The 26,792-nt window shown below is 42.0% G+C and overlaps 1 protein-coding gene across 2 annotated transcripts in view; it reads left to right on the top strand.

Annotated features, from left to right (window-relative positions):
* Positions 1-26,317, top strand: part of plekha7b (pleckstrin homology domain containing, family A member 7b) — a 66,129-nt gene extending 39,812 nt beyond the window's left edge. Inside the window, exons 9-28 of one of the 2 annotated variants that reach the window (XM_053435679.1) lie at positions 3,216-3,394; positions 4,723-5,151; positions 5,393-5,933; positions 8,110-8,193; positions 8,638-8,772; positions 9,593-9,646; positions 11,836-11,907; positions 13,059-13,139; positions 13,317-13,466; positions 14,259-14,360; positions 14,531-14,642; positions 15,480-15,679; positions 15,833-16,024; positions 16,118-16,235; positions 16,368-16,459; positions 17,067-17,273; positions 19,503-19,730; positions 21,490-21,623; positions 21,766-21,914; positions 25,627-26,317. In XM_053435679.1, the coding sequence (XP_053291654.1) occupies positions 3,216-3,394; positions 4,723-5,151; positions 5,393-5,933; positions 8,110-8,193; positions 8,638-8,772; positions 9,593-9,646; positions 11,836-11,907; positions 13,059-13,139; positions 13,317-13,466; positions 14,259-14,360; positions 14,531-14,642; positions 15,480-15,679; positions 15,833-16,024; positions 16,118-16,235; positions 16,368-16,459; positions 17,067-17,273; positions 19,503-19,730; positions 21,490-21,623; positions 21,766-21,914; positions 25,627-25,649 (3,282 nt within the window). In that variant the 3' untranslated portion in view covers positions 25,650-26,317. Of the gene's footprint in view, positions 1-3,215; positions 3,395-4,722; positions 5,152-5,392; positions 5,934-8,109; positions 8,194-8,637; positions 8,773-9,592; positions 9,662-11,835; positions 11,908-13,058; positions 13,140-13,316; positions 13,467-14,258; positions 14,361-14,530; positions 14,643-15,479; positions 15,680-15,832; positions 16,025-16,117; positions 16,236-16,367; positions 16,460-17,066; positions 19,431-19,502; positions 19,731-21,489; positions 21,624-21,765; positions 21,915-25,626 lie in introns of those variants that run through there. The other variant, XM_053435760.1, reaches the window with a different exon arrangement.
* Positions 26,318-26,792: the final 475 nt, after the last annotated feature.

Genomic DNA, 26,792 nt, shown 5'->3' with positions numbered 1-26,792 from the left:
AAGAGGGATTTTGCATGCAACTCACGTTTTGAATTCTATGAACATCATGAGGACCTTTTGACCAAATGGTCTTCTCTGACACAAACCTTTTGCTGAGGGTTAAAGTGGACGGCTGCAGCACAAGGCTTTACATATTTTAGTCACACCTTCTTAATGAGGTGATCTGCCTATATTAGCATATGCATTTCAAGTACAGCAGACTTATGCATGGTCTCATTTTATTCATCTGCTGTGAGCAGGGTAGAAACAAATTGTTCTCAGTAGCTCCAGTGCACTGCAGAGGCTGCAGTAGTGCAGTCTTCACCACGGTGAGCACAGTGCAGGAGCTTTGTTTTCCCATCTAACCTTGAATGGCACATTGTTTATTGCACATAAAACCGCCAGAAAGCATTTTGGTAATAATGTCATTTTTACTGGAAAGTCTTTTGTGAGTTGTGCCAGAGGACAACAGAGGGATTATGTCTCTTTCTTATGGCGAGAGGGTGATTGTTCTCCAGCTCCTCCTCTGTGGAAGCAGAGCTTGTTGCAGAGAACAATGGTACCTGAATGTTTGATGCATCACTGCAGCTTCAGGGCACTCTGTTGCAATCCTCTTCAGCTCCTTTGTAGTGGGGCTTTTGTTCTTCCAGTCTGTGTGTACATGTGTGTGAATGTGGGTGCTTCTGTGGGACATACCGCCCGTGCATTAAAGATCAAATTACGCACAATGGAATTTGTACAATAATTGCTCTGCAGGGAGTATTAATTATACATTCAGCCTCTTCACTGTCTCCTCCCACCGCTTGCCAGGGAGTATATGTAAGGTTAGGTGAAATGAGCCGGGGCTGTGCTTTCCCACCCTGTATTTAAGAGATCCTTATCCCCTCCTTCCCTCGCTCCCTCTTTCCCCGAGCCATCATGCATTAAAGAGCAGGAGATTACATTACGTGCATCGGAGGTGCTTTGGAATATTTCAGTTACTGCTAAGCAAGCGTGACAGCTGCTCAGTGGATGTCTGGTGTTGTTCAACAGAGGAATGTCAGAGCCACTGACATGTACAGTGAATTACAGACTACAGTCTGTGCTGGCCGGAAATAATGAGATGAAATAATGTACTATAGTTGGTGACTCAAATAACTCATAAAACTAATTTGTTTAGCAGCAGTTGAGTGGAGATATAAGAGACTACAACAGTCTGTGTAAGTCAGTGTGCTACTTATCTGAAATATTTACATGTTAGAATAGATTCTCTTTACCTTCCTGAAAGCACTATGGCCTGTGCTCTGATGTCAGATTCTCATTTATCATAACACTGTATGCTTTTGCCACTGTTACTCAGTCTTGTGATGACCACGACATTTTGCAGAGTCAGCACTGATCTGCTGTTGTTGTTTTGTTATGTTCTCATATCTTTGCTCATCTCACTGTGTTTCTCTCATTCCCTGGTGGTCTATTGCCTTCCATTGTGACCTGGTGTGTGTGCACGGGCGGAGTGAGTACTGTTATCTGCAGGCAGCCATCCTGACTTCCTGTCTTGCATGAATAAGTATTTGATTTCACTTTAGCCTCATCAGCGGCCCGCCACTCTCAGCTCATTTTATTCCATATCGTCCCATCAGCTGAATGCACATTACTATCAATGTGCAGCGAAGTAGTATCATGTGCTGACATGACTACAGCGGAAGTCTACGGACAATCTCAGAGCCTGAAGGGGTGATGTTAGTTTTAATGAATCATTTCAGTGTGAATTTATTCGGGAATATAAAGATAGTTAGATAGTTAGTTAGTTTCTTATGTAATGCTGGTATTAAGGCAGTTACACCTTTGTACTCCAGTAAATTGGATTTTAATTGAAAAATAAAACAATTTTCACATTCAAAGCTGTACGTGACAGCCAACAAATTATTAGAACATAGAACTTATAGTTTCATAGCTATGATAACATCCGGGTCATAATGAAAAACAATAGCTAAGTTCTAATTTAAAAAATGTGGTCAACAGGTACAGCATGACAGTCATATTGCCAGCGGCTCACTCTCATGCAAATATATACACATATATGGCTCTGGTGTTTGTCTTGTCAAGCTGAACAACACTTAACACGTCATCATAATCATGGGAGATGTGGGACGACAGCATCTGAGCCACTTTTTCCACACTCCCTGATTTAAGTTTCTTTGAATATTTGCCCCCTGCTGTACATATACATATATGTACCGTATAAACTGCTTACTTGTTTCACTACATTTATTTTGAAACAGGATTCTTGTTGACTTTACTTTGCAGTGTTTGGCTTGACAATGTAAAAATGAAGTAATTGTGGTTGTTCATAAAATTGTGTTTTTTGCTTCTCAGGTGCATAAGCTAGTAAAGAGGTCAAAGGTCAAAACCCCAGCTCTCGTGTGCAGGTGTGATAAGAGCTATGAGATAATGTAACAAAGTTTACATTTTATTTTTGAGGGAGGATACATGCGATTCTTCAGGATTACAAATGAAAGATGCTTTTATGTTATTGTGGATAGGGTTTTTGCAGATTTTACTTCTGCTTATTTAGCCTATTGTGGTATTTGATTCATTAAAGATCATGATCTTTTTAAGATGTGTAGCATAGAATGGAGTTCTTCCTTTGACACAGATGCAGTGTCAGAAGTTATTCATGAATTTTACAGTTAAGTTACAAGAAAAGAAATAATGGCATCATACACAAAAATGTTGATTATGGAGAAACACACAATGATAGAAAGTATTACTAACTATTCCTTTGTTGCTTTATTTGCGTACTGGATAGATGAGACCCGCAACATATTCTCTGTGTGTGTGTGTGTGTGTGTGTGTGTGTGTGTGTGTGTGTGTGTGTAACGCAGTGACAGGTGCCCATAATTGTTATTTCTTTGTTACCCTATGGCTGTTTACTTAGTTGCTGTCTAATCCTCTGTGCTGAAGAGACTGCACAGAGCTTATATCAGTGGAAAATATAACCTGATGCTTTTATTTTCTTCCCAGAAACTGCACAATGTCAGTGTTGTTTCTGCTGCAGCTCTTTGCTTTCTCCCTTTTCTTTTAGTCTCAGTAGAGTGTTGCTGTAAACTTTGTGCTGACTAAGTTGACAGCTGTCCGTCTCAATAAATTAAACAGCAAAGCTTTTCACTCATCACTCACATGTTTGTCTAATCTTGTGATAAAAAAGTTGTCATGTACCTCCTCTCTCTCCCTCTGGACCTCTCTCTGTTTGACAGGCGAGCCACACAGGAATGCGCTCCTACATTTACAATAAGAACTCTGTGATTGGCTCACAGGCGGAACACTGCGGGATGAGGACATATTTCTTCAGTGCGGACACACAGGAGGACATGAATGGCTGGATCCGCGCCATGAACCAGGCTGCGCTGATGCAGCAGAGTCACACTATGAAGAGGTTGGTCTCGCACTACAGAGCAGGATTCACTTTATTGCTTGGTACTCTAGTACCATCGTCTTTACATCCATAAAGCAAAGCAGTCTCTGTGATGCGGATTTGTCTTGATACATCATTGGAGAACCTGGGCATCACTGGGACTGTAGTGTTAAACTGGTCACTGCTTTAATTTTGGTCTTGTTTCTGAATTTGCTCGCTTTCTCTCCTTTATGTGTTTTATTATAACAGCAGATTCAGTGTTGTGTGTTTCCTATGGGGCAGTGTTGTGTCTGCAGTGTGTAGATGTCAATCTGAGGCTGATATAAATGAGGCTCACTGCAACCACTGATCACACATAATACATTTGACAGCAGAATTTGATTCTACAGCATTAATCATAATGTACAAAAGAGACTTGTGCACTGAATGGTTTTCGGAAATATTAACAGTGATTAAGAGAAATAATCTGCAATATATACTCTGTGACAGCTGTGTCTGTGGTAAATGTACTGTAAACTGTAATTAGATTAGCTGGATGCTCCGCATGGTTTGAATAATCTGGGCAATAATGCCACTTAGAGGCCAATGTAAGTCAATACTACTGAAATGTTTATTTCAGAAAGCGCTCATGTTCATGATAATCTCAGTTTGGGCCTTTCAAATGAAACTAACTTCCTGAAATGCTTTGCACTAAGGAAGTTATAATTAACATTAATGTTCACCCTGCTGCCATGAAAACATGTGCCTCAATCAACCAAAGTATATTATTTTACACTACAGTATATTTAATTATTGCCCTTCCTTAATATTTACCTTTACCTCAGCAGTTATTTAAGGAGTAAGATGTATGAAGTATGCTGTTTTAAAACATGTTTTATTCATTTTAGGACTAATGCTTCATGGATTTTAAAAATGAAACCTGATGAGTCTTATCAGTCAAGCACACTTAGAAATGCAGCACATTACCCTGAGCAATTAAATGAAGACAAGACAACTGTCATTTCTCCCTGAGGATTCACCGTGTATGGATTCTCTCAGAAAGTGCAGATGGGAACTCACTGTGTAATCCCCTGTGGTGTCTGATATTGAAACTCAGTAATGAATCTGACCGTATGAAAACAAATGGATATGGAAATGACTATGGCTGTGTAATCTGAGTGTGGTCATGCTTTTTTTTTTATCCACCTCTTTTTAATTGCTTGTGTGAAGAACCAACCTTCAATTCATTATTATCTACAATGTATTTCAACTAAATGAACTTGATAAACACTTGATAACCACAACAGGGTTGACAGGTTATAGTGTGTCTTTTTAATACCCCTAATAGTTTTTATCTGACTATTCCCCAGTGAGGTGGAGAAGCCAGAGAAAGTTGGACAGCAGGCCTTCCCACAAACGAACCACGTCCATGTCGTCCAGAACTCACCTCAGCCAGAAATCCTTCACAGGGCCGACAGAGAGGAGTCTTGTGATAACGGCATCAGACTGGCTCCTGGAGATGAAGTGAGGTATGGAATAGAGATCCAAGTGAGGCCCGGCCCGTCAACCTCAGCGGAACGAGCGGAGCGACTCTCTCCTGACCCTGTCAATGGTGCCGCCCACAAGAACGGACAGCCGACTGTAATCCAAGTGGCTCTGCCGCCGGAACAAAATGGAAATCTTGTCTATCAGCGGAGCTTTGTTTCTCAGAAAGGAACTGAGAAACATGTGCAGAGGAAGAACACACGGGCTCAGGTGGAGCAGTGGGTCCAAGTTCAGAAGGGGGATCCACCAAAGAGGTCAGTGTGACTCCGTTCCTTTATATACAGTCATGGACTCCAACAGCATTTCTCTCTACAGCAGCATGAACAAGGATGGAAAAATAACCTCAAGTAAATGCTTCCCTCTAGTGGCTTATACGTGTATTTGAATTGTCCAGTGGTTTTATTTATTTTCTTTTCATTTTATGTAGAATAAGAATCATAATTGTGCGCGGATAAAATGAAAATCTTTGTATTAAAGTGTGTTTCTCTGTCTCAGTGCTGCCTCTACTGAGTACAACCTCCCCCGGCGGACTCCCCCCTTAAAGCCCAAAGGCAGCACAGTGGATGCCACATATCAGTCGTTGCCAAAGTCTCCCCGTCTTCCGTCCGGCAGCAACTCTCCTCCAGCAACGTCCAACCTGCCCAGTGACTACAAGTACGCTCATGACCGACTCAGCCACTTCCGCATGTCCACCGACGAGCGGATGGCCGCCAAGGAGGGAATGGTGTGGCAGCTGTACGAGTGGCAGCAGCGGCATCAGTTCCGTCACGGCAGCCCCACCGCCCCCGTGTACAGTGGGCCGAACTTCACGGACTCTTCCTCCTTCAGAGTCACTGTGGAGATGCCCCGTTCCATCTCCGTCCCTCCGTCCCCGTGTGAGGTCCCACCGTCCGTCCCCTCCTCGTTCACACCGCTGTCCCCTCGCAGGCCACACACTCCCTCAGACAGACGCACAGTCAGGCCCCTGGATGAAGTAACTTCCGGGGACAACACACGATCCAGCTCCCCCGGCCATATTTGTGCACATCTTTCCCAGGTAAGATTCCTGCTAAGTGTGGAGAGGGTGATGAGGTTAATCCTGTAGATTTAAAGGTCACTAAAGTCATTATATTATTGTATTGATTTACTTAATCTAAAGCAATTTTTCAGAGAAATATAAAGTATGATCAGATTCGGTCTTATTTCGTATTATATTGACCAATTATGAAAAGGTCAAATCAGAAACAAGTATTGTTCTTTGTCCTTATGTAGCTTAATCTTCCTGAACTATATTTAAAATACTAAGGGCTTTGGAGAATGGGCTGTCTTTTCGCCTAAAAATAATTTACTGCTTAATCAGATTAGATATATACTTTATAGATTAGTTTATAGACAATAAGAAAATTGCGGAGCTAATCTGCTGATTAACTACTTGTTCTTAGTTTTGGATCTGTATATACTATCTTTGTAGATGTATTATCTTTGCATTTTGGACTGTTGGATGTAAAAGAAGGTAATGTCAATATGTGGGTTTTGTCCATGAGAAATTTTGATGAGCATTTTTTCTTCAGCGTGTGATTTTTCTGTAGACAAAATTACTTATTGTTTAGTTAAAAGGTCTCTTGTGCCACAGTGCCCTTAATGTGGCAAAGAGGAGTGAGGATTCACATGGGTGCTAGTAGGTGTGTTCTCACACTTCAAGTTAGAGTTGTCGTTGTGAAGGACCTCATGGGAATCAGTTATAAAAAGATCATTATTTGACTGAAGTTAGATAATGCTCAGATGGATAGATGGAGTCCCGCCCCACAGAAATGTGTATTCTCACTCCTTGGTGCTTTTACCCTTAAGACTGGGACACTGTAAATGTCAGTAGTCTTTCATTGGCTTGTGATTAAAGTAAAATGTGTAAATTCACATGTTGTGAACCAAAGGGACAAAGGTCTCATTCTCACAGAAGGGGATGTGAGGTATCTGTTGAAGGACACCATGGGAACGATCCGCCTGAGAAGGCTCTGATTTCTCAGCGCGCACACTTTGATGCTCATGTGAATCATTTGCAGATTCACACAGTCCACACCCAGGCCTCCTCCACAGGTGGTGTGAGCGTGTGTGAGCAAGAGCTCGCGACTCCGCCGTTCCCCCAAACCAATCGCAGCGCTCAGACAGCAGCGCCGCCACCGCAGGAGACAGAGCGAGGGGACGTCCCGTCTTCCACACCCTGCGCCGTCTCCCCACCACTCCCTCCACATGTGAAAAGATCTCCCTCCAAACCGTCACCACACTTGCCAGCACACACAAGCCTCACGACCGACCCGTTAGCCTTGCACAAGTAAACAAAGTGTCGCAGATGCTGTGTTTCCTCCATCACTCACCCCAGTGTTAAAGCACTAATTATAACCACAAAACAGTGACGCACAATTACGGAAAACCCTTTTGATAGAAGATACATTTTTAACAAAGGGAACCACAGCCCGTGTGCAAGATGATCCGAGTGAGCCATGTGTATGGGAACCAAATCTAAGCGCCACAAACTTAGTTTTGGTGCACCCAGCATCTTTGAGGCTGCTGGTTCTTTCTGGCTGTGGTGCACTTAAGTAATAGCGGTCTGTGTTCCTCTGTGGAATATCCCTAAGAAGTATGTTTTATTAGCAGCTAATACAATCTGCCCAGGGCTCCTCAGCACCCATAAACATCTCTACTGTATCTCAAACATCAGCAGCGGTCTCTTTCTTCTGATCTCTCATTTAAATAAAAAACCTATTATACAGCAAAAAAATAGTGGCATGGGAATCTCCGAGGGAATGGCTTACAGTGCTTCTCTTGCTGGTAGCAAACAAATGTTATTTTAAGAAAGCAGGTTTAGTATAATTTATGTGTAGTTAATTAAATCTCTTGTTGTTTGTGTCCTTTTAAGGCTCGATAGTGGGCCTGGTTTTCGCTTATTCTGTGTGTTAAGCAAAAACGTCAAATTTCCCGAGCCCTGTAGCGTCTCGAACTCGGGGCACACCTTGTTTCGAGAAAGGGATGAGGAGCGATGAAAGGGAGAAAGGGATAGATGAAAAAATAAATCTGCCGTGTAGACAAATTTGTTTTCAGACTTGGAGGCGATGGTTTAACTTCAACATCTCGGTTTTGTATCTTACTTTCAACACTGAGGAGTAAATTAGACATTCTGTTTGATTTGACTGCATAGGATCTGTAATAACAAGTTGATTTAATTTGTCTGTCCACAGACTTCCCAGATAGAGAGAAGGTCCATGCCCGCCATGGGCTACATCACACACACCGTCAGTGCACCGAGCTTACATGGCAAGACGGTACGCTCCTCTCCACTACATGCATCACATACCTTGGGTTCATTGGTAGTGTTGTTGTAGTTTAACTGTAGTCGAACATAGACATCCTGGTATGAACACTGTATTTCTTATGCTTATCTCTGTGACAGCAACAAGATTTAGAATCTAGAGCTGCTCCATTGTAAAGCTTGTAAAATCTTGAAGTCACATATTTGTTGTGTGTTATCAGATGATAACCTCTGTCCTCAAAGCCCTTGTAGCACAATATATCACATCTCCACACAGCAGCTGTAGCTTTTACTTTCCCACCATTATGAGAACATGAGCAGAAGTCTCCTGTACCACTTCTCTCTGCTGCTGTAGCTCAACCACTGCACTACCACAGATGGTTCTCAAATATGTTTCTCTCATTCCTCTGTGCTGTCACTGGCCCTCTGGCCCTTAAACCCCGGGGCTCGGCCACAGCCGGAGGAGCTGACTCTGCTCCTCATTCAGCTTCGGAGGCACCAGGCCAAGATGGTTGGTGTGCATAGCCCCAACTATGCGTTCGCTCACCTGCAGCACCACCAGCACAACGGCCTTCTAGGCCCCGGCATGCAGGTCAGGGGCCCTCGCACATTCCCTAACCACCTTAACTGCAACCTTTGCCAGTGCATTGTGGTTCCCATTACCCCAGCCAATCCCATACATTACTTCCCTGTCATGCTTCAGAGACTGTGAGTCCATTGGCACTGCTTGGTTGTCTTGTTTACTCAATCATGTTGGCATGGGCTGTGTAGTACCTCAGACTGTCCAGTTTGCCTTTTAGCATCACATCAGTCTTAATAATGAGTGTCGCTCGTCCACTTTGTTCAAAAAGAGCTAATAAAGCCTTGTGTTATTCTGTTCATAATAAGTAATGTGCCATATTTCCAGCATGTTGCTTGTTGACTGTGCTTGCGTTTTAAAACTTTTCACATTTCCATCTACATTCCTGTAAATCTCTGCTCTTGGTGTTATCACTGTAAAGCAGCAATCAGGCCACAGTTTCTCTTCTGAGAGCAGAGCTGTAAGAAAACCACAGTGAAGCTGTAGTGGTGCTCAGTAATGACACCACCACCCAGTTTCTATAATCCAACCATTGTCTGTGCTTATGAAGGAGTGTAAACACTCACTTTGACCTCATGGCATGCACAAGAACTGTGTTGCTCATTTGTGTTCAAGGTCAGTCATGAGAAATGAAACCAGTTCAATTCCACCATCACCAAGTTACAGTTTGGCTTCTACTCACTGTGGATAAAAAGCAGATTGAGATCAAGGTAATTCGAGTTCTGTTTACAAAGCCTGAACAGCTAATAAAGGCCTCAGGAGTCGTCTGGACACCCATTATCCTTTGCAGCTTCATTTCAAATGATTTTATCTCTCCGCTGCTCATTTAAAGGCTGATGATAGTTACATACAACTGAAGAAGGACCTGGAGTATCTAGATCTGAAGGTGGGCCCCAACAAAGTAAATGCCACTTTATCCTTTTCATCCTCTACTTCATTTCCCTGTCTCTGGACTGCAGTGCTGTTTTCCTGCTGCTGCCTCCAACATCTGCCTTCCTGTTTCCCCCTTGATCTCTCCTCTGTTCTGCACTGTTCTGTCTGCTTTCTACTTCTAATGGAATTTACATGTCTTGTCTTCTTATTATGTAAATAACACAATTGAGGATTAATGCTCATTTTCACATTAATAAGAGAGTATACGAATGTGAGCATCGTAAAGTTAAAGAACCATTTGGCTTCTCACTCAGAGTGGAAGTTCTCATGTACGTCACAATGTTTTCCAGTAGATGAAACTACTGGATGATGCAGTGTTGTTACGTAGTTTTGTCACTGTAACACATGTTGATGTCAATTGTAGTTTTTATAAGCACATGGTTGCATTTCTAAAATGTCTGAGTCGTGTAAACTCCCATTCCCATTTCAGTGTCGCTCAAATGCAAAGCCCCACTTGAGCTGTATTTTAACAATATGCCTCATTTTGTTATCCGCTGACACAGATTCAATTTACTCCTGTGCAAAGCATTTTCCTAATTGATTTGTATGTGTTACACCACTATGCAATAATTGGAAATGTGGGTTGTGTTTTGGAACGACGGGAGGTTCCTCTAACGGACAGTACGTCCTGTAACGCCTCTCCATTTCCTGTTTCAAAACAGATCCAAAGTATTGACCCGATGATCGTTTCAGTACACAATGTGTTTGCAAACTCCACCACGAGTTGTGGGTACTGTTACAATGTAAGGATGGTGTGCATACAAAGTTCAATCAGACCATTCCTCTGCTTCTCGAATGGAATGCGATGCATCCCCTGGATTTTGCACATGAATCCCTTAATCCGATCCCTCACTGTGTGACTCTATAACGCTGCTATGAGACTTGAGATGATGGAGAGGAAGTTGTGATGACTCCTTGCATGCTAGAATGCATTTCTGAATGTGCTGTTGCACGTGCCTTTGTTATCATTACTTTGATTTTGTTTTGCCTGTGAGAGCAGAGAAGATCACCCAATGGAGCTTTTTAGGAAAACGATTTTTGGGCCTCTAGTTTCATTCGGTGGTGTCTTCACATCATTGTTATGATGTTGGTCTTGAGTACAGTAGAAAATTAATAATACAGTTATAAAGCTGGAAAATTTGAAAGAAGGATCACAACACACTTTGTGACCTGTGACATTCAACTTAGTATTGTTTTTTCATTCTGGTAAAAACCCATGTCTGTCAAACTCAATATAGTGATCACTCGAGTAAAAAAAAAACAACCAGACTTCCTCAGTAACCAGAGAATAAATTGTAATACAGGCTGTGTGTTACCTTTCATTATAGTAGAAGTCACAGTTATTAACTTTAACATGTAAAATTAAATTAAATGATGAAATGCACCTTTATCAGACTCTCCCATTGGTTTTGGATATACTACTGTGCTTCGGGTGGTGATCTGGGTGTCTCATGAATATTCCAGTCACACTAACTGACTGTCCCATTATCTAGAGAACCTCTGGACAGGACTGGATTTATTTAATATACTGAGACTTAAAAAAGGAAAATAGAAAAGTTGCTTCTAACTACTACACAGGTGATTAGAAAAAACCCCAGAATAGAATTTTTTTAATTATGGATGTTAAAAATAAAGAGTAAAAGAAGAAAGTGTATTTATTATCACAGCCACATATACAGAACATGCAGCTTTTACACACCATGAAACTAGAGGCAATGTTAAATTATGGTTCAACATTGACCCAAATTATAATAAAGAACATTTCAACTTTAAATATACCCAGTAGTAAAAGGGATGTTTCTGATAAAGGACCTGGTTGTTCTTGTATGAAGCTGCTAAGAAAGAGCAGCCTTGTGATTTTTAGGACCCCCCCCCCCCCCCAATTCAAAGACACAGAAACTCTCTCTGCCTCTTCTAAGATTTTTCCAGCTTGTGCTTTTGGTTCCTTTGGTTGCGTTTTATTTTCGTCATTATTTTTTGTAGTTCCATCAATTTGACTTGTCCAAAAGTCTCATTGTATGATGAATATTCTTGTGGTTGTTGTTATCTGTGACCTGGAAGCATTAGTCGTAAGATATCTTAAACAATGTCTTTCGATTACTGATGTTAAACACTTTTACTTGTGGCTGTTGGGAATTTCAGGTTACTGGACGAGAGAGTTTAAAAAAAGAAAGACCCTCCAGGCCTGTGAAAATAGCAGAAAGTGATGCTGATGTAAGTGAATCGTTACGGTCTCAGGATTTGAAGATGAGCACGTTGTTTATCCGTCTCTTTCTTTTCTGTAAGATCTATTTTTTCTACACTTCTTGTAATCCATTACAGAGAAGCATCTGACTTTCGCCCGACTTTACTGTGTGTTTTGGTGTGGTTTTTGTGTGTGCATGATTCTGAGTTGTGGTAAACAGAGGCGGCTAAGGGAAGGGAACTTATGTGCATTGCAACACTGTGGGGACCTCCACGCACACTGCACAGTGAGGGCCTGAAAGTATCGACCACAGCTTTTATTTTCCTCCCTGCAATTTAAAGAGAAAAATACATGTAATGGGAGTTTTAGATGTTGAGCTGTTAAATTTTTCAGTTTGATTTGCCTGATGCCGCTTCTCTGGTTCTTTGTTTTCTGCTGAATGGAGGTAAATCAGATGGATGTCCTGGCTTTTCATCATTAGCATTGTTCCATTTTAACAATTTATAAGAAATTGCCAGTAAATTTGTCTGAACAATGAATATTTCATGCAATTAAAAACAACAATATACGGCCGCAAAAATAAAAACAGCTTAATTATTAATTGAACAGAATGATAAATAGATCTGAGGAGAGAAATGCACTGTGTGAGAAAGGCTGTGAAGTAGGCAGTCTTATGCTGTTTTCATAAACACATAACCCATTTCTGGGAAAACAAATCTGTCACTCTCAATTAAGGCGGTTTTTGCCAAAAGTGAATGTGAAAATATGGATTTTTGATTATGATTACTTATAATGGGTATTACCAGTTCTCGCCCCCAAACTAGACAGTCTGGAGCCTTTTGATATTTCTCACTGCGCTGATGAGAGGATTCCTCTGGGGTTTTCATACAGATGAGCCTTATTGACATATTCCCAGACAGCAGAGACTGCGGGAGACGATCAATCCATCTCATCTGGCTGTGCTGTTTAACTGTAGCTCCACAAAAACAAGAACTGAACAGTCTGTTGTTAACAGATACTGTGGCTCATCAGTCCACTTACTGTTTTTTATCTCTTTTCAGTTTTTATTGTTGCATTATCTCCACACTGTTGTATTATTACAGCTTAACAGAGACTAATAAGAAGGAGAAGTGTACGTAGTTTCTATCTTCTTTTTTATTTCTATTTGTTTTTCCTTTAGGTGAAATTAAGTCGACTGTGTGAACAAGACAAGATTCTCCAGGAGCTCGAGGCCACGATACGAACTTTGAAGGAGGACAAGGTTTTTGTTTCATCCGCATATATGTTTTTCTCAATATACAGTATAACTTGTGTGTGTGTGCTTGTTTGTGTAAGTGAGTGTGTGTGTGTGTGTGTGTGTGTTGGCCTGTGTTGGTGTATTAGTGTGGCTCATGAATGCTTCTTGCATCATGACAGTGTCTTTCATGTCCCTATCTAGGACAAGTTGGAGTCTGTGCTAGATGTTTCCCACCAGCAGATGGAGCAGTACAGAGATCAGCCGTCCCACGCTGAGAAGATCGCCTATCAGCAGAAATTACTACAAGAGGATGTGGTGCACATCAGGGCGGAAATATCCCAAGTTTCCACGGTGAGACCCAAGCAGCACTCACAAGTTCTGTTAGCTTATAGTGGAAAATACAGATTCTTCGTTTAAGTTCAAATATGAAGTGCAGCTCCCTCACACTTAGTTTTCACAGGGAAGGGTTTCTCTGATTCAAACCACTCACACTGTCTCCTCCACTTAGATCAGACACATACCTCTTGCATCATGTTCTTTTTGGTTGGACCGTCTTCAGTATCAGCATCGTGTTCACCTCTATTTTTAGTTGTTCCCTTTTTCATGGTTTCTGCAAATGGCACCATGTTTCAGCTCGACGGTGACAGTGTGAGAATGCGTGCTCGGGGATGAGCCTGAGGCCACAGGGAAACTCAGGAGTGCATGTCTCCACTTCACAGAAAAATGCTTCAGTCAAAAAAAACTCAGTGATATTCAAAATATTCAGTGTTTGAGTAAAAAGGTGAATTTTAAATGGAAAATACAGGCTTACACAACAGTTAAAAGGTATTTTCCAACCACATTGTCTGTAGTCAAACATGTATGACCCTCCCAGTGGACAGTAGGTGATGCATATGACTGACTGAGCGATGGAAACAAACTCAGATCAGTGATTCAGCTATAAACACTGGATTTCAATGAGGAAGCATTAAACAGGAGTAAGATACCTGCAACCCCCTAACATGAGCTTATGTGTGAAGCGTGACTGTAAATCTCTGGGTTAAAACATTTTTAAGTAGCACTGGCTCGTGTAATGACTCCTCTCACTGGAGGCTGCTTCTTGTCTCATTAAAGCATGAAGTGCGTTCTGTCTTTGTTCTGCAGGAGATGGAGAACGCATGGAATGAATACAGTCGGCTGGAGAGAGATGTGGACTGGCTGAAGTCAGCCCTGCAGGGACACATGAACCGCACGGATCTCTCTCAGGTCTGTGGAGCAGTGATCTCACTTTACAAATTAGTGCATATATGCAATACGTACATAAGTGTGTGTGTGTGTGTGTGGGATCATTAATGAATATTTTGGTACACGGCTAATTTACCGTGTATGTTATGGAAAATGTGTCCGTGTTGAGGTCCATGTTTCTGTACGAGCAGCAGGAGAAAGTCCAGATCAGAAAGGAGCTGTGGAGGATTGAGGACGTCATCGCAGGTCTCAGCAGCAGTAAAGCCAACTACAAAGTCACGATCTCGTCTGTCACCAACCCAGGTAAGACAAAGCCTCCTGGAGGTTTGGAAGAAAGATTCTGGTAGTTTGCAACCTGGGCCCGATGTCTTTAACTGTGTACATTGTAATAGGTCCAGTAGATCACCTCTGCCTGCAGCAGTGACACGACATTAGTGGCTACAACAAAATCTAATGGGGCAACTGTGACAGTCCACAAAATATCCACTAAAATGGCTTTTTTTACAATGAAAGGTGGATTGTTTTATCCTTGGTCTTTGCTGAGAATCTGGCAACCTTGCACATGTCTCAGTCCATGAGAAGTCTCACTCTCCACCGTGCAGCAGTTAAAAAAAACTGATTATGGCATAATAGTTTCTCTGATTAAAATCCAAACTCCTCTCTCAAACTCTCTCACTCTCGTTTCCACCCCGGTCTTCCTGCAACAACCAAAGTCTAACGAGACCTGAGAGTAAGTATCTTTAAATGAGAACAAGAACCTTTAGAAGACTTTCCATGGAGCGTCGCAGTTGCCCCATAAGATTACATTGTAGCCAGTGCTGCTGTGACACAGCTAATGGTGGTGGCGATCAATATAACTATTATAGGCTTTTGTAAGTACCATTCATTTACACACCTGTTTATTCATATCATTCATAAACAGGTGGCCCAGGTTAAAAAAACAGCATAACTCAATTTAAATGTGAACAATCCAAATTGTATTTGTAGTATATGCCATGTACTCATGTGTCTGTGTGTTGTCATTAAGCCTTTTAAACCTATACTCTGTGCTGATGCCTTGAACATTTACCATGGGAAAAGAAAGCAGTCTTTACACAGTGTGTGTTCATGTTACATGTTCATACACGTCCCATTCCCCAGAGAGGAAGTTTGTGCCTTCAGTGTCGGCATCATCAGTGCCTTCTGTGTCTGGGAGCCCGTCTGCTATGGAGATGAGACTGTCCCAGCATCAGCAGCCCAGCCCCCACCTCAGCCCGAGTGGCCACACCCCCACCCTCTCCTCCAGCCCCATCCAGCAGCTCTTGCACCACTCCTCCACGTTCACCAGTGGGCTCAAATGGGTGAGGGACCTTTCGCCACAGTAGTAACTCCAGCTGGTCGATAGAGACTAAAGACATAAAAGAAAAATCACATCAAGTCTCTTTACTTTGTTTGCTCAGCCCTTCACATTTCATTTACTATCTCACATTGTTTAACAGATTTTCTGTGTGCAGGGTGAGGAACATGTGCCTCCTAGACCTCCTCTACCTCAAGTCTACAGTCCAGATGAGCCCCCCCCTACTGTGCCCCCATTGCCCCGGGAGACCACGGTCATCAGACACATGTCAGTGCGGGGCCTCAAGCGACAGTCAGACGAGCGCAAGCGGGACAGGGAGATCGGCCAGTACACTAATGGAGACAGTAAGGTACAAGCCCTCTCTCTGTGTATCTGTGTGTGCTGCTTCCATCTCTCTATGTAAGTGTCTCATCGGTCTCTAATCTCTGTCTGCGTGTCTCAGGTGGAACTCAGGCCTTTCCTGAGCGACCCGGAGCTCATGGGAGCTGGAGACGGCTCCAGTCACATCAGTGTGGTAACATCTGGACATGATGGAGGTTACCAGACGTTACCTAGCAGAGGTGCGTGGATGAAAGAGCCTGTAGGATTCAGATGACCTCATTTCCACTAACAAAGATTTTTGTGTATACATAAATGTATTTCGTATTACCGTGTACATATTGCCAAGTGTCTTGATGTTGACTCTGCCTCAGGAGTTGCTGGCTCCTCACTCCGACTAAATCAGTCTTCAAGCATCTCGTCGTATGTGACCATCCGAAGATCAGCCTCAGCTGCCGGCATGAAGGTGAGCCACCGACTAATTTATGAAGAATCCAATCCAACATCAAATAAAAAATCTGATTTCAAAGTGAAGACACAAATAAACAGAGAGACAGCACAGATATACATGAAGTAGCTTGTAACTCTCAATTCTGGATCATATCAATGATGTTCATTAAAAGATTCATTGAGAGTCAAGTTCTTTAATATTAAGAGCTTTAGTTCATCTGGCTCCATCAGAACCAGCTGGAGGTTCACAGGTAGAGGGAAGGATGCTGTTATTTCTGCACCGTGGGCTTTTGCAAAAATAATAACCACCTCCACTGTCAGATATAGATCTTAATATGTCAGTTTTTTAAATCACCAGGTACAAAATATTAATAATAATTTTCGATTGAAGATCAAAAGATCTCAGATTTTAGTGTTTAGTATTTGAAGCTCTCTGCATCTGCTTCTGTCTGTTCGCTGCAGATATTTCCTGTGTTCTTTTTGCATTTCCTATTTACATCAGCTGCTGTCTGCTTCTACCTTCTTGTTTAGCTTGTTGTTTTTCTTTCATTCGACTTCTCTACCTTCAGCTGCACCTTTTGCTCTTGTTATCAACTCTCTCTTTTCCCTCCCACTCCTCTCAGGAGAGACCAAAAAGTGCCTTGGAGCGTCTTTACTCCGGGGAGCCGGCGCAGCAGCAGCAGCAGCAGAGGGGGAAGATGAGTGCCGATGAGCAGCTGGAGAGGATGAAGAGGCACCAGAAGGCCCTCGTCCGCCAGCGCAAACGCACCCTGAGTCACGGAGACCGCCGGGCCGCATCCTCGCGTCCACTTTCTGCAGACTTTGGATCAGTATGTTACTAGAACAGAATCACACATAACACTCTCATGCTTGACGACAGCCAAACCGAGAATGGCAATCTACGGTAGTGGTGCATGCCTTACTTCAGAGTAGCTGGTAATACATTCAATTAATGCAGTATGATAATTCACTACTATTTCATGCATGTTGTTTCATGCTTGAATTGATCTTTTTTCCCAGCAGACATTTTGACTTGTTGATGAAGGGAACGCTCAGGGTTTAAGCCCCCGTGTCTGAGTCAGCCTGTGGCCAGAGGCATTATGCTTCAGGGTTGGAATTTGTTGGTCAAAGGTAAAGGTCGCTGTGACCTTACAGAACTCATTTGTGGTGTTTGTGTGAACGCAACATCTCAGGAACACCTTGAGAGAATTCCATCAAATTTTGTACAAACGTTCACTTGGACTCAAAGATGAGCTGAATAGAATACGGTGATCAAAGGTCAAAGTTAATGTGACCTGAAAACCATTTTACCTTGTGAACGTGCTATCTTAAAAACGCCTTGAGAGCATCTTTTCAAATTTGGTACAAATGTTCAGTTGGACTCAATAGATAAACTGAAAAGATTTCAGTGGACAAAGGTCATTGTGATCTCATATGAGTCTGGAAATAAATATATGTTCACTAAATCTGCTCTGATTGGTGCAGGGTTGTAATTCCACTACCTTAGTAGTAGTAGAATTTCTAACTTAAATATTGGTTCTGTTTTGTGCTGCTTTGAAAGCCACTGTGACAGTGGTATATATGCAGAATAACAGGACCTGAAACTGAAGCAGCTCAATGGAATACAGCCATCAATACTTTTTATAATTTACATCTGTGTAGTTCCTGCTCTGACAAGTCAAAACGTCTTCAGTGAAAAAGGCTGACAAAGATAGGTAACACTCTCTGCTTTACAATCTGTAGCACAAAAGTGTTTAAAATGTAGAACAACTGAAACGTGTTTATTATGAGGAAGAAATAATTACTTTTAAATAAGGATGATAATCTTGCTAATATCTTAAAGTGTCTTGCCTACCAAACATGTAACACACTAATTACCTACGACATCGGACCTTAATAACATCTACTCCTCACATTCATTGATCATTTATGGTTATTTACCCCATTTTTCCCTCTGTTGCATCCATCTCTTCTCTCCTCTGTTCCCTGATCATTTCATTTCTTGACCGTGGCTGATTTCACTCATGTTTTCTACCTGGTGTCTGTCCTGTGTGTCTTCATTCAGATATTAATGTTCTTCAGTTAAGCAAATTGCTGTCTCAAAGCAGTCTGTTTATTTGTGTCCGTGTGTGTGTGTGTGTGTGTGTGTCCGTGTGTGTGTGTCCGTGTGTGTGTGTGTGTGTGTGTGTGTGTGTGTGTGTGTGTGTGTGTGTGTGTGTGTGTGTGTGTGTGTGTGTGTGTGTGTGTGTGTGTGTGTGTGTGTGCGCGAGAGAGAGAAAATTAAATAAAGTGCCTTCTTATTTTTCTACTGACCAAAACACTGACATGCACTGAGCACTGTCTATTTAAACCGACTCAACTCGAGATCTTCACAGTATTTTCCTAACTGGATTTACTTTGACTTGAATGAAGATGGAGATGATCTGAGTGTTGATGGGTTTTGGTGCCCCCCCCGCCCCCAGGATTTGTGAGAGGACTTCTTTCATTTAGACAAACGAACGTCTCTGAAAACAAAGGTTAAATCATTTGACTGTTTGCTCAGTGTCTTTATCTGCTAATTACTTGTTAGTTATAAGAATCCTTCATTTTGCATGTGAATGTTTTGCAAATAAATAAACAATATTTTCTGATGAATATAAATTGCCATGTTTTTTATTCATTATTTGTGTTGTCATGTGAATGGAACCTCATCGGTGTGAGTGAAGAGATGTTTCCTGTTTCTCTCAGTGGCATTGTGGCGTCCTCCTTATATCTGTTGTGGAGAATTGACAGAATTCTCTAATGTCAGAGCCTTTCATTTCATTTACACATGCATACTCATCTATGCATGCTCCCCTTTTCTGTTTCACACCTGTACACACAAACACCCTCTCTTCTATCATCCGTGATAACAGGTGCAAGGTACGAGTTTCATGAAATTGAGCATGAAGGCAAGTGAAACGCGTCAGTTTCACCTTGACTTGAGAATCGAGACATCTTGATGGCAGCATCCTGTCGTTTGTTTCACAGTATATATATATATATATATATATATGTTTTCCCCTGTGTGCGTATTCCAGTGGAAGAGAGAGCAAGAGTTTGACCTGCAGCTGCTCGAGAGGGCTGTTCAGGGCGAGGAGGCACAGGGCGTTAGGAGCGTCCAGGGGGAGGAGAGACCCCCCGAGCACAAGGAGAGACCCCGGTCGCAGTCGGACGAATGGCTGACCTATCGCTCCACGGCCATGACTCCTCCTGCACAGGAAGTTGACCTGGAGCCACTGGATTATGACGTGGACCTTAACAAAGAGGTGAGTTCTCTCTGGCTCAGTGAAGAAATACAGCTGATGTGAATACTTAGGTCAACTAGAATGTCACCCAGTAGAGTGCATACGTCTGTCGAGGCCCAACAGTCGCCTTATGAGACCATATTTAATCCAATAGATCCAGATTTTTATTTTGATCTGCACCAAATTGCTCACACGATTAAATATCAGTCCAATTTTGTGTTATCAGGATCTCTGTATTATGTCTTAAGAAATTCACAAAAAAAGTGGAGAAACACCTTTTCTCACAATGTGAAAGAATTTGAATTGAATCCTCCATGAAGCAGTGATAATAAATAAAGGTAGAAGAAGGAACATCACATTCACTCAGAGACAGATAAGAGGGCTGGAATTTGAATGACCTCAGTCCAAACTGCAGAAGAAGTTTCTGCAAACTGAGATTGTTATTTCCTTTTCAACTGACAGACCTTAGACCCTGAGAACTGAATAAAGAGAACAAGCCAACTGATTTGGTGTTTGGAAGCTACTGCTCAAACTTGTTTTGGACTGAGTTGATGGGACTGCTTGTTTTGTTCTACCCTGGGTATTGATATAGTCACATGAACACCCTCTTTCAGTGCTAAACAAATAAATCATATGTTAGAAAAGCAAAAGTAACATCGAGTGCTGATTGTATGAGGCTGACAAATGAGTTAGAAGAAGAAAGCAGATATACATCTGTACTCCTGTGTTGATGAATCACCAGCACCGCCCACTAATGTTGGATTATATCTGTTTTCTTCCAGCTCAGTTCTCTGCCTCTGTCTCACACAGTCACAGTCTCTATGTGCAGCTGCGTTCTTCCTCCACCAGCCACGTGTGAGGTTGTTTTTCATGCATGAACCAACATTAACCGACTCACTGCAGCCAGAAACGTTTAGTAGTCAAGAGTGTAATTAGTTCTCAACTCCTAAAATTAAAATTAAACTTTTGAACTCTGCTGTGTTTAAAGGGCGACATCTCCCACACAGCTCTTTCTTCATTCATGTAAACCTCAAATTAAAGCTGAGACTTGGCACTTAACTTTTGTTGTTTCCATTATTTTTATTTCAAATTGAAGGAGCTGAAGCTCAGAGGCTGCTGAACAAAAAAATGTTTTTTATAACTGTCCCAATTACTTGCAGCCTTGACTGCGTGCGCTGCTTTCAGTTTTAAACAAACGGCTAAATTACCAGCTTGTTGTAGGTTTAGCTTCAGGAGAGCTACAGCTCAACCCGGAGCTCATTCTTACCTCTCCTGCTACTTATCATTAATTATATGTGTAAATTATTTTACTGTCAATGTATTCAATATCTCAACTCAGAAAAATCAGTTGATTCCTAAAACCTGAGCTTGAACACTGTTTTTTAATTAAATATAGTTTATAGACATACCTTTATTTTATTTTATTCCATGTTGTACATGTTATTCCACTTTACATTACAGTTAATATTATTATCATATGTTTAATCTCCCTTTATTGATGATCTCTTCTATTTATTTTAATCTTTTTTAATTGTTATCCCAGCTTATAAAATTAATTTTATTCGTTAATTTCGTTGTCATTTTTTTATTCTTATTTTTTGGCTCATCGGCCAGTGAAGCTCTTTACACTGCACTAATCTGTATGAAAGGTGCTGTACAGATACAGTTTGATGATTGATGAGACTTGTGTAAGTGGTAGAGTTGTTCTGTGTCACACCTCATAGCAGAGGATGGTGACGAAGCACTTTGGGTCCTAACACACATCATATCTCTGTTGTAGCTGTCCAAGCCTCAGAAAGTGCTGATCCCAGAGCGCTACGTGGACTCGGAGCCCGAGGAGCCGCTGAGTCCTCAGGAGGAGGAGGAGCGGCATCGTAAGGTGGAGCGCATCAAGAGCATCCTGGCAAAGTCAAGGTAAATCAAGTGTTACAGAACTGCATTTCTATTTGAGTGTGGCCCATTCAAATCAGATTGTGGTTAGACCAAGATGAGAGATAATACCTCAACTGCTCTATCATATCAATAACCAACACATATCTGTGTACATGGGGTGCAGTGTGCAGAACCTGGCACCCACAGTGTGTGTGGACAAGCCGGAGGCGGGGCTGGTGGCCCTGGACTCAGCTCTGCAGGAGCAGGAGAGGATCATCACCATGTCCTACGCTCTGGCTTCGGAGGCCTCGCTCAAGAGCAAACTAGTCGCAGGTTGGTCATTCATTTCTTTTCATGGTTTCTTTGCTTTATAAAGGGAGTGAGGAAATCTGTTTTTTTACAGGAGCACTCAGCAAAATAATGACTGAATCTGCGAAAGAAGAATAAATAAGTGCAGACAGTTTTAGTGAATTTTCTCCCAGTAACAAATTAACATATTTTGGCGGATGAAGAAGCAGGGATAGAGAGACAGGGACGCAGCCTTTCAAGAAGGCTGGATTGATGAAGTGGAGATGAGAAGGGCGTAAGGTGCAGAGTCGGGCAGAAAGGCCGTTCATTTCTTAATAACCGAACATTATTCCTTGTTAGCGGCTCAGATAGTTTCTAATTGCGAGCCGTGTAGAATCTTTCAGACGGGGGAGGAATCGCTTGATGAGGACATTTTGTGAGCTGATCAATGACCCAGTCAAACTCTCCTTCTGCCCACCACCGCTGCTGCTTTGAACGCAGCTCTGAACCCGCATAAAAGACACTGCACTCACTTTTCATCTCTTTCATACTCTACAGCAGGCAGGCAAGTTCATTTTCACTGGAGCTGCAGCAGATTGTCAGTCTGCCATACACGCACACACACACACACACACACACACACACACACACACACACACACACACACACACACACACACACACACACACAACCCCACACAGTATATCTGTCACACACAGTAACACTCAAGCTGTCAGCATGTGTGGAAGCTTAATATGCACAGCGAGGCAAAGTCAACAATTATAACATTATTTCCAGCATAGAGAAATGTCAGAGAATATAACTGGTGGCATCTTGTCAGTGGAGACTGAATCAATGACTTTCTCTCCCTTTGGTGTTAAAGGCAGGTGTGGTGGTGGAGGTGGTGTTGGGGGGGTGCACCTTCAACTCAAGAAGAGTCTGTATTATACATCCAGCATGAAAGCAGGAATATTCAGCACTACAATTAAATACAGTTGGCCTTTATATATTAAAAGAGGTGGTGTTCTGATCAGTTATATTTGTAATTAGTTGTCAGAAATGTTGAAATAATCTCAACAAAAAGATCTACAAAATATCAATGACTTACAAAGTGCATTGTGTAGTTCCTCCTTTTTTTTTATTCTGGTGAAATGTTCAGAAAAATTAAAATGAATCAGTGTTTCACGTTACCTGAAATCTTCAACATTTGATCAAATCTGCATTGAACTATTTACACTACCATATACTTGAAAGCTGGTAAAAGCAAACGCACATACAGTACACGTAGCATGTAACGTGTGTGAAGAGGCTGTTGAAGAAACCATCTGTATCTACAGTCATGAGTCAGGGCGGGGCTCCTTCACAGACACAACATCCACCAGCAGCTGCTTTGGTCAAGTTGAGCAAAATGTCAAATCTTTCACTCCGGTTGAAGCTTTTCACATGAAAGGATTCATATTTTTCTTTGTCATGAGTGAATGTAAACTTAATATTTTTATATTTTTGGATTCTTCTAGGACGAGTCTGACAAAGCACGATCTTTGAAACACCATCTTGGGCTCCGGTTTTCAAAATCCTTATTTTCTAAGATTTCCATGACAAATATCTTTTCAAACACGAAAGGTGGCATCTTTAGATTTAACCTTTTTCATTTTGTTCAAATATCAGCCCTAAAAAGTACAAAAGATGAACAATGATATACAAATGAAACACAGTAGCAGAGAATCATTTGTGTTTTTTCTGATCATTGATTCTAACAATTATCAAACCCATTGGGTTATTTTAACTGAAAAAAAACATTCTATTCAACCCCCCTGAAAAGGATATAAAAATATAGAGCGACATTAGGTTTGTTCCTGCAGAGTCGGCAGGAGTTGACAGAGCGTCATCACTGTCACAGAGTTCTGTCCTTTAATTGTTTTGTTCTCAACCATTTTTCAGCCTTTAACCTGTCACAGGACTAACATCACATGTCCTTTTTCTCCCTCTGTCTTTTCCTCTCCTTCTCCTCTTCCTGCTACTAGTTCCACCACAGGCTAACCTCCCCGCTCCTCCTCCCCCGCCCCCTCTGCCTCTTCCTCCTCCGCCTCCACCTCCTCCTCTCCCGCCCGTGTCTCTGGCTCCTTCGCCCCTGTCTCTGGCTCCTTGTCCTCTGGCTCCTTGTCCTCTGGCTCCTTGTCCTCTGGCTCCTTCGTCTCTGGCTCCTTCGTCTCCTCTAAGCAACGGAATTCACTACACGTTTGTCTAACCTGAGAAACGAAGTAAGGCCTGAGTTGCATGTTTCACGGTGCTCATGTTCCCGGGGGCCAGTGCACTGATTCCCTCTAACATGGGGGGGCCGCGGCCCTGATTCTCTCTAACACGGGGGGGGGGTCCGGCACCTCGCCCCGTGCTTGCGCTACTCTGTTTTGATCGTGGGAAACACGTCTCGTCTGGATCGGGGGGGAATCCCTGCCACTCCGCTCTCCCATTACAATCAAAACAAACATCTGCAGGCAGTCTGCTCATCCCACTGTGAGAACTGTGTGTAAATTGTTTTGTTTTTTTGCCTCTTTTTTGCACCACTGCCAAAATATTTATGGCTGATTGAGGAGAGAAAAGGCCGCGGGAGCGTTTGTAGCATTGTGTGTAATTAACAAAAGAGACACCTTCGGATTTAGCGCCTTGACAGTTCACCAGTCAGCACAGCTGCATTCCTCCGCACCAATTAGCTCCCCATCTGTAGCCTGGCAGCGAGAAGCCGGAGGAACACACACACTGGGAATCAGCGTCACTGGGAACGCACTGGGAAGTGTCATTTCACCGCCATATTAAAAATAGACTTACCTCCATCAGACAGACCTGACAACTACCTGATTACTCCATTTCATTTCTGAAGTGCTGGTGATTCACTCAGGAGGCAAAAAGCTCCACGTGGACAAATAAGTCTGAAATGAAAAGCTGGAGAATGAGGTTCCATACATGTCCACACATATGTAGAATAATTATATGAAGTTTATGATACATGGACACACAGTAGGACAGTGTCCATCCAGCTGCATTGAACCTTTGACCTTTATGGCCTTTTTCCTTAACTCCTTCTTCTTTTCACCAAACTGTTTCTGCTGAGTCATCTGACCTCACGTTCAGGTCGGCTGTTAGTGGGAATGTGACATGTCCTTGGTTGTTGTGGTCAGTTTTTGTGAGTTCTGTGATCAGACATTCAGGATCTAATCGTCAGATTCTGTGTCAGTATCAAAATACTAGAACCAGAGCAGAGATCACTCAACTGTTCACCAACCAGTGGTCCTGCAACGTTCACATTTGTTTTCTATCGGTTGTTTTACACTTACTGAAAAGTTGCACTTTGCACTATTGTGTGTGAGTGTAGTTACTCACATGTTTACTGATCATTCAGGTTTCATATTTGTTAGGCAGCTATTTCTGCTTTAAACCTCCTGATAATATCCTTAATGATTATCCCCTGATGTGACTTTTACTAAACTAAGTAGAGTTAGTAAGTTATTACTAAGTTTAGGAGTACGTTTAGGGGACAGGCTCACCCGACTAAAACATATATACATCTAGGAAAAAAACGACTCGCTTAGTGTTAAGGATTAAAAGCAAAAATGTGTTTCTGATCGATCTCAAGACAGAAAGAGCCTGGTCTTTTATTTCTGTCACGAACATAAAAACTCACTAACTGATGTGACGTCTTCTTCTCTGACTTCAGAATGTTTGCGTCCTCACTCTGTGTTTATCCCTCCTCTCTTCTCAGCTCAAGCCATCTCTGGACACTGAGGTGCTCGTCCACATCGACAGCCACTGGATTCTGCAGGAAAAGAGGATCCAGTTTGGTTTTGGACATTAATACGTTTCCATACAGCAGCAGAGGAACCGTGTGTAAAGATTTACAAGACAAAACATTTCTCTCCGAGGCTCAAACAGCGTCGACTCTCCGAAACACTTCTCAGCACTAAGAGAACGCTTCCTTAGGAAAACTGTGGGAGCTGCTGTGCTTATTAACTATGAGTGTCTAACAAATGTTAATCTCATAATAATAAAAAAGAAATATTTTCTACATGTTATTGCACTTTGAATTGTACACTGTATAGCGTTTTCAAGGTATGACTGACTGGCTTGTACTTGCAGTGTGATATCAACTGGGAACATTTACCAGTTTCTTTTTGTTTCTTTTCAGGTACAAAATGTTACAAACAAGCTGTAAGTAACTGTGTCATGACAGTCACTATTTTTATCAAGACTCAGATCATTTTCTTACGCCAAACCCCTTGAGATATCATGTGTATGTATCGGTAGCACTGCCAGTCTCCTTGTAGCTTGCCAAAATGAATTTTATTTTTGCTTACATCAGGACGAAAATAACCCTAAACATATTTTCTGTGTGACTGGGGGCGGGGGGGACGGTTGCACAATGGAAATTTATAAAAATGTGAATATTAAAGATATTAACACAGCATCTGGTTCATCATGGTTCACAAATGTGTTTATTTCCTGATATTTCTGATATTTAGACATGAATGAGTTGATCACCACGCTGTCAGACGAGTGAATTCAATCAAACAAACATATGAGGTTCAGTAACTGTGAGAGGAGCGAAGCTAAATGTTTACTTAGCCTTTGATGCCAAACTGAGCCGATTTAAAAACAGTTTTAAATGAAGGAAGAATTTCCAGCAAATTAAAAACCCTGGAAACAGTAGAGGTCTGAATAATCCCACAGGGTCTAAATGGTTTGAGCCGGAGTCATCGAGTTCAACAGCAACAAGTAAAGTGTGTTTGCAGGAGCAGGACAGTGTTGCCTCTCACTGATTGGTGCTTTTCTTTTACTGCTGTCCACGTCTAGACACTTGAATCCACATGGTTTTGTTATTCTTAAATCTGATTAAGAAAATTTGCCTAAAAAATCAATTTAATCATTAAC

This window comes from Pleuronectes platessa, chromosome 1, assembly GCF_947347685.1.
Source record: "Pleuronectes platessa chromosome 1, fPlePla1.1, whole genome shotgun sequence".
Taxonomy (NCBI): Eukaryota; Metazoa; Chordata; class Actinopteri; order Pleuronectiformes; family Pleuronectidae; genus Pleuronectes; species Pleuronectes platessa.
This window is presented reverse-complemented; position numbering and strand designations above follow the sequence as displayed.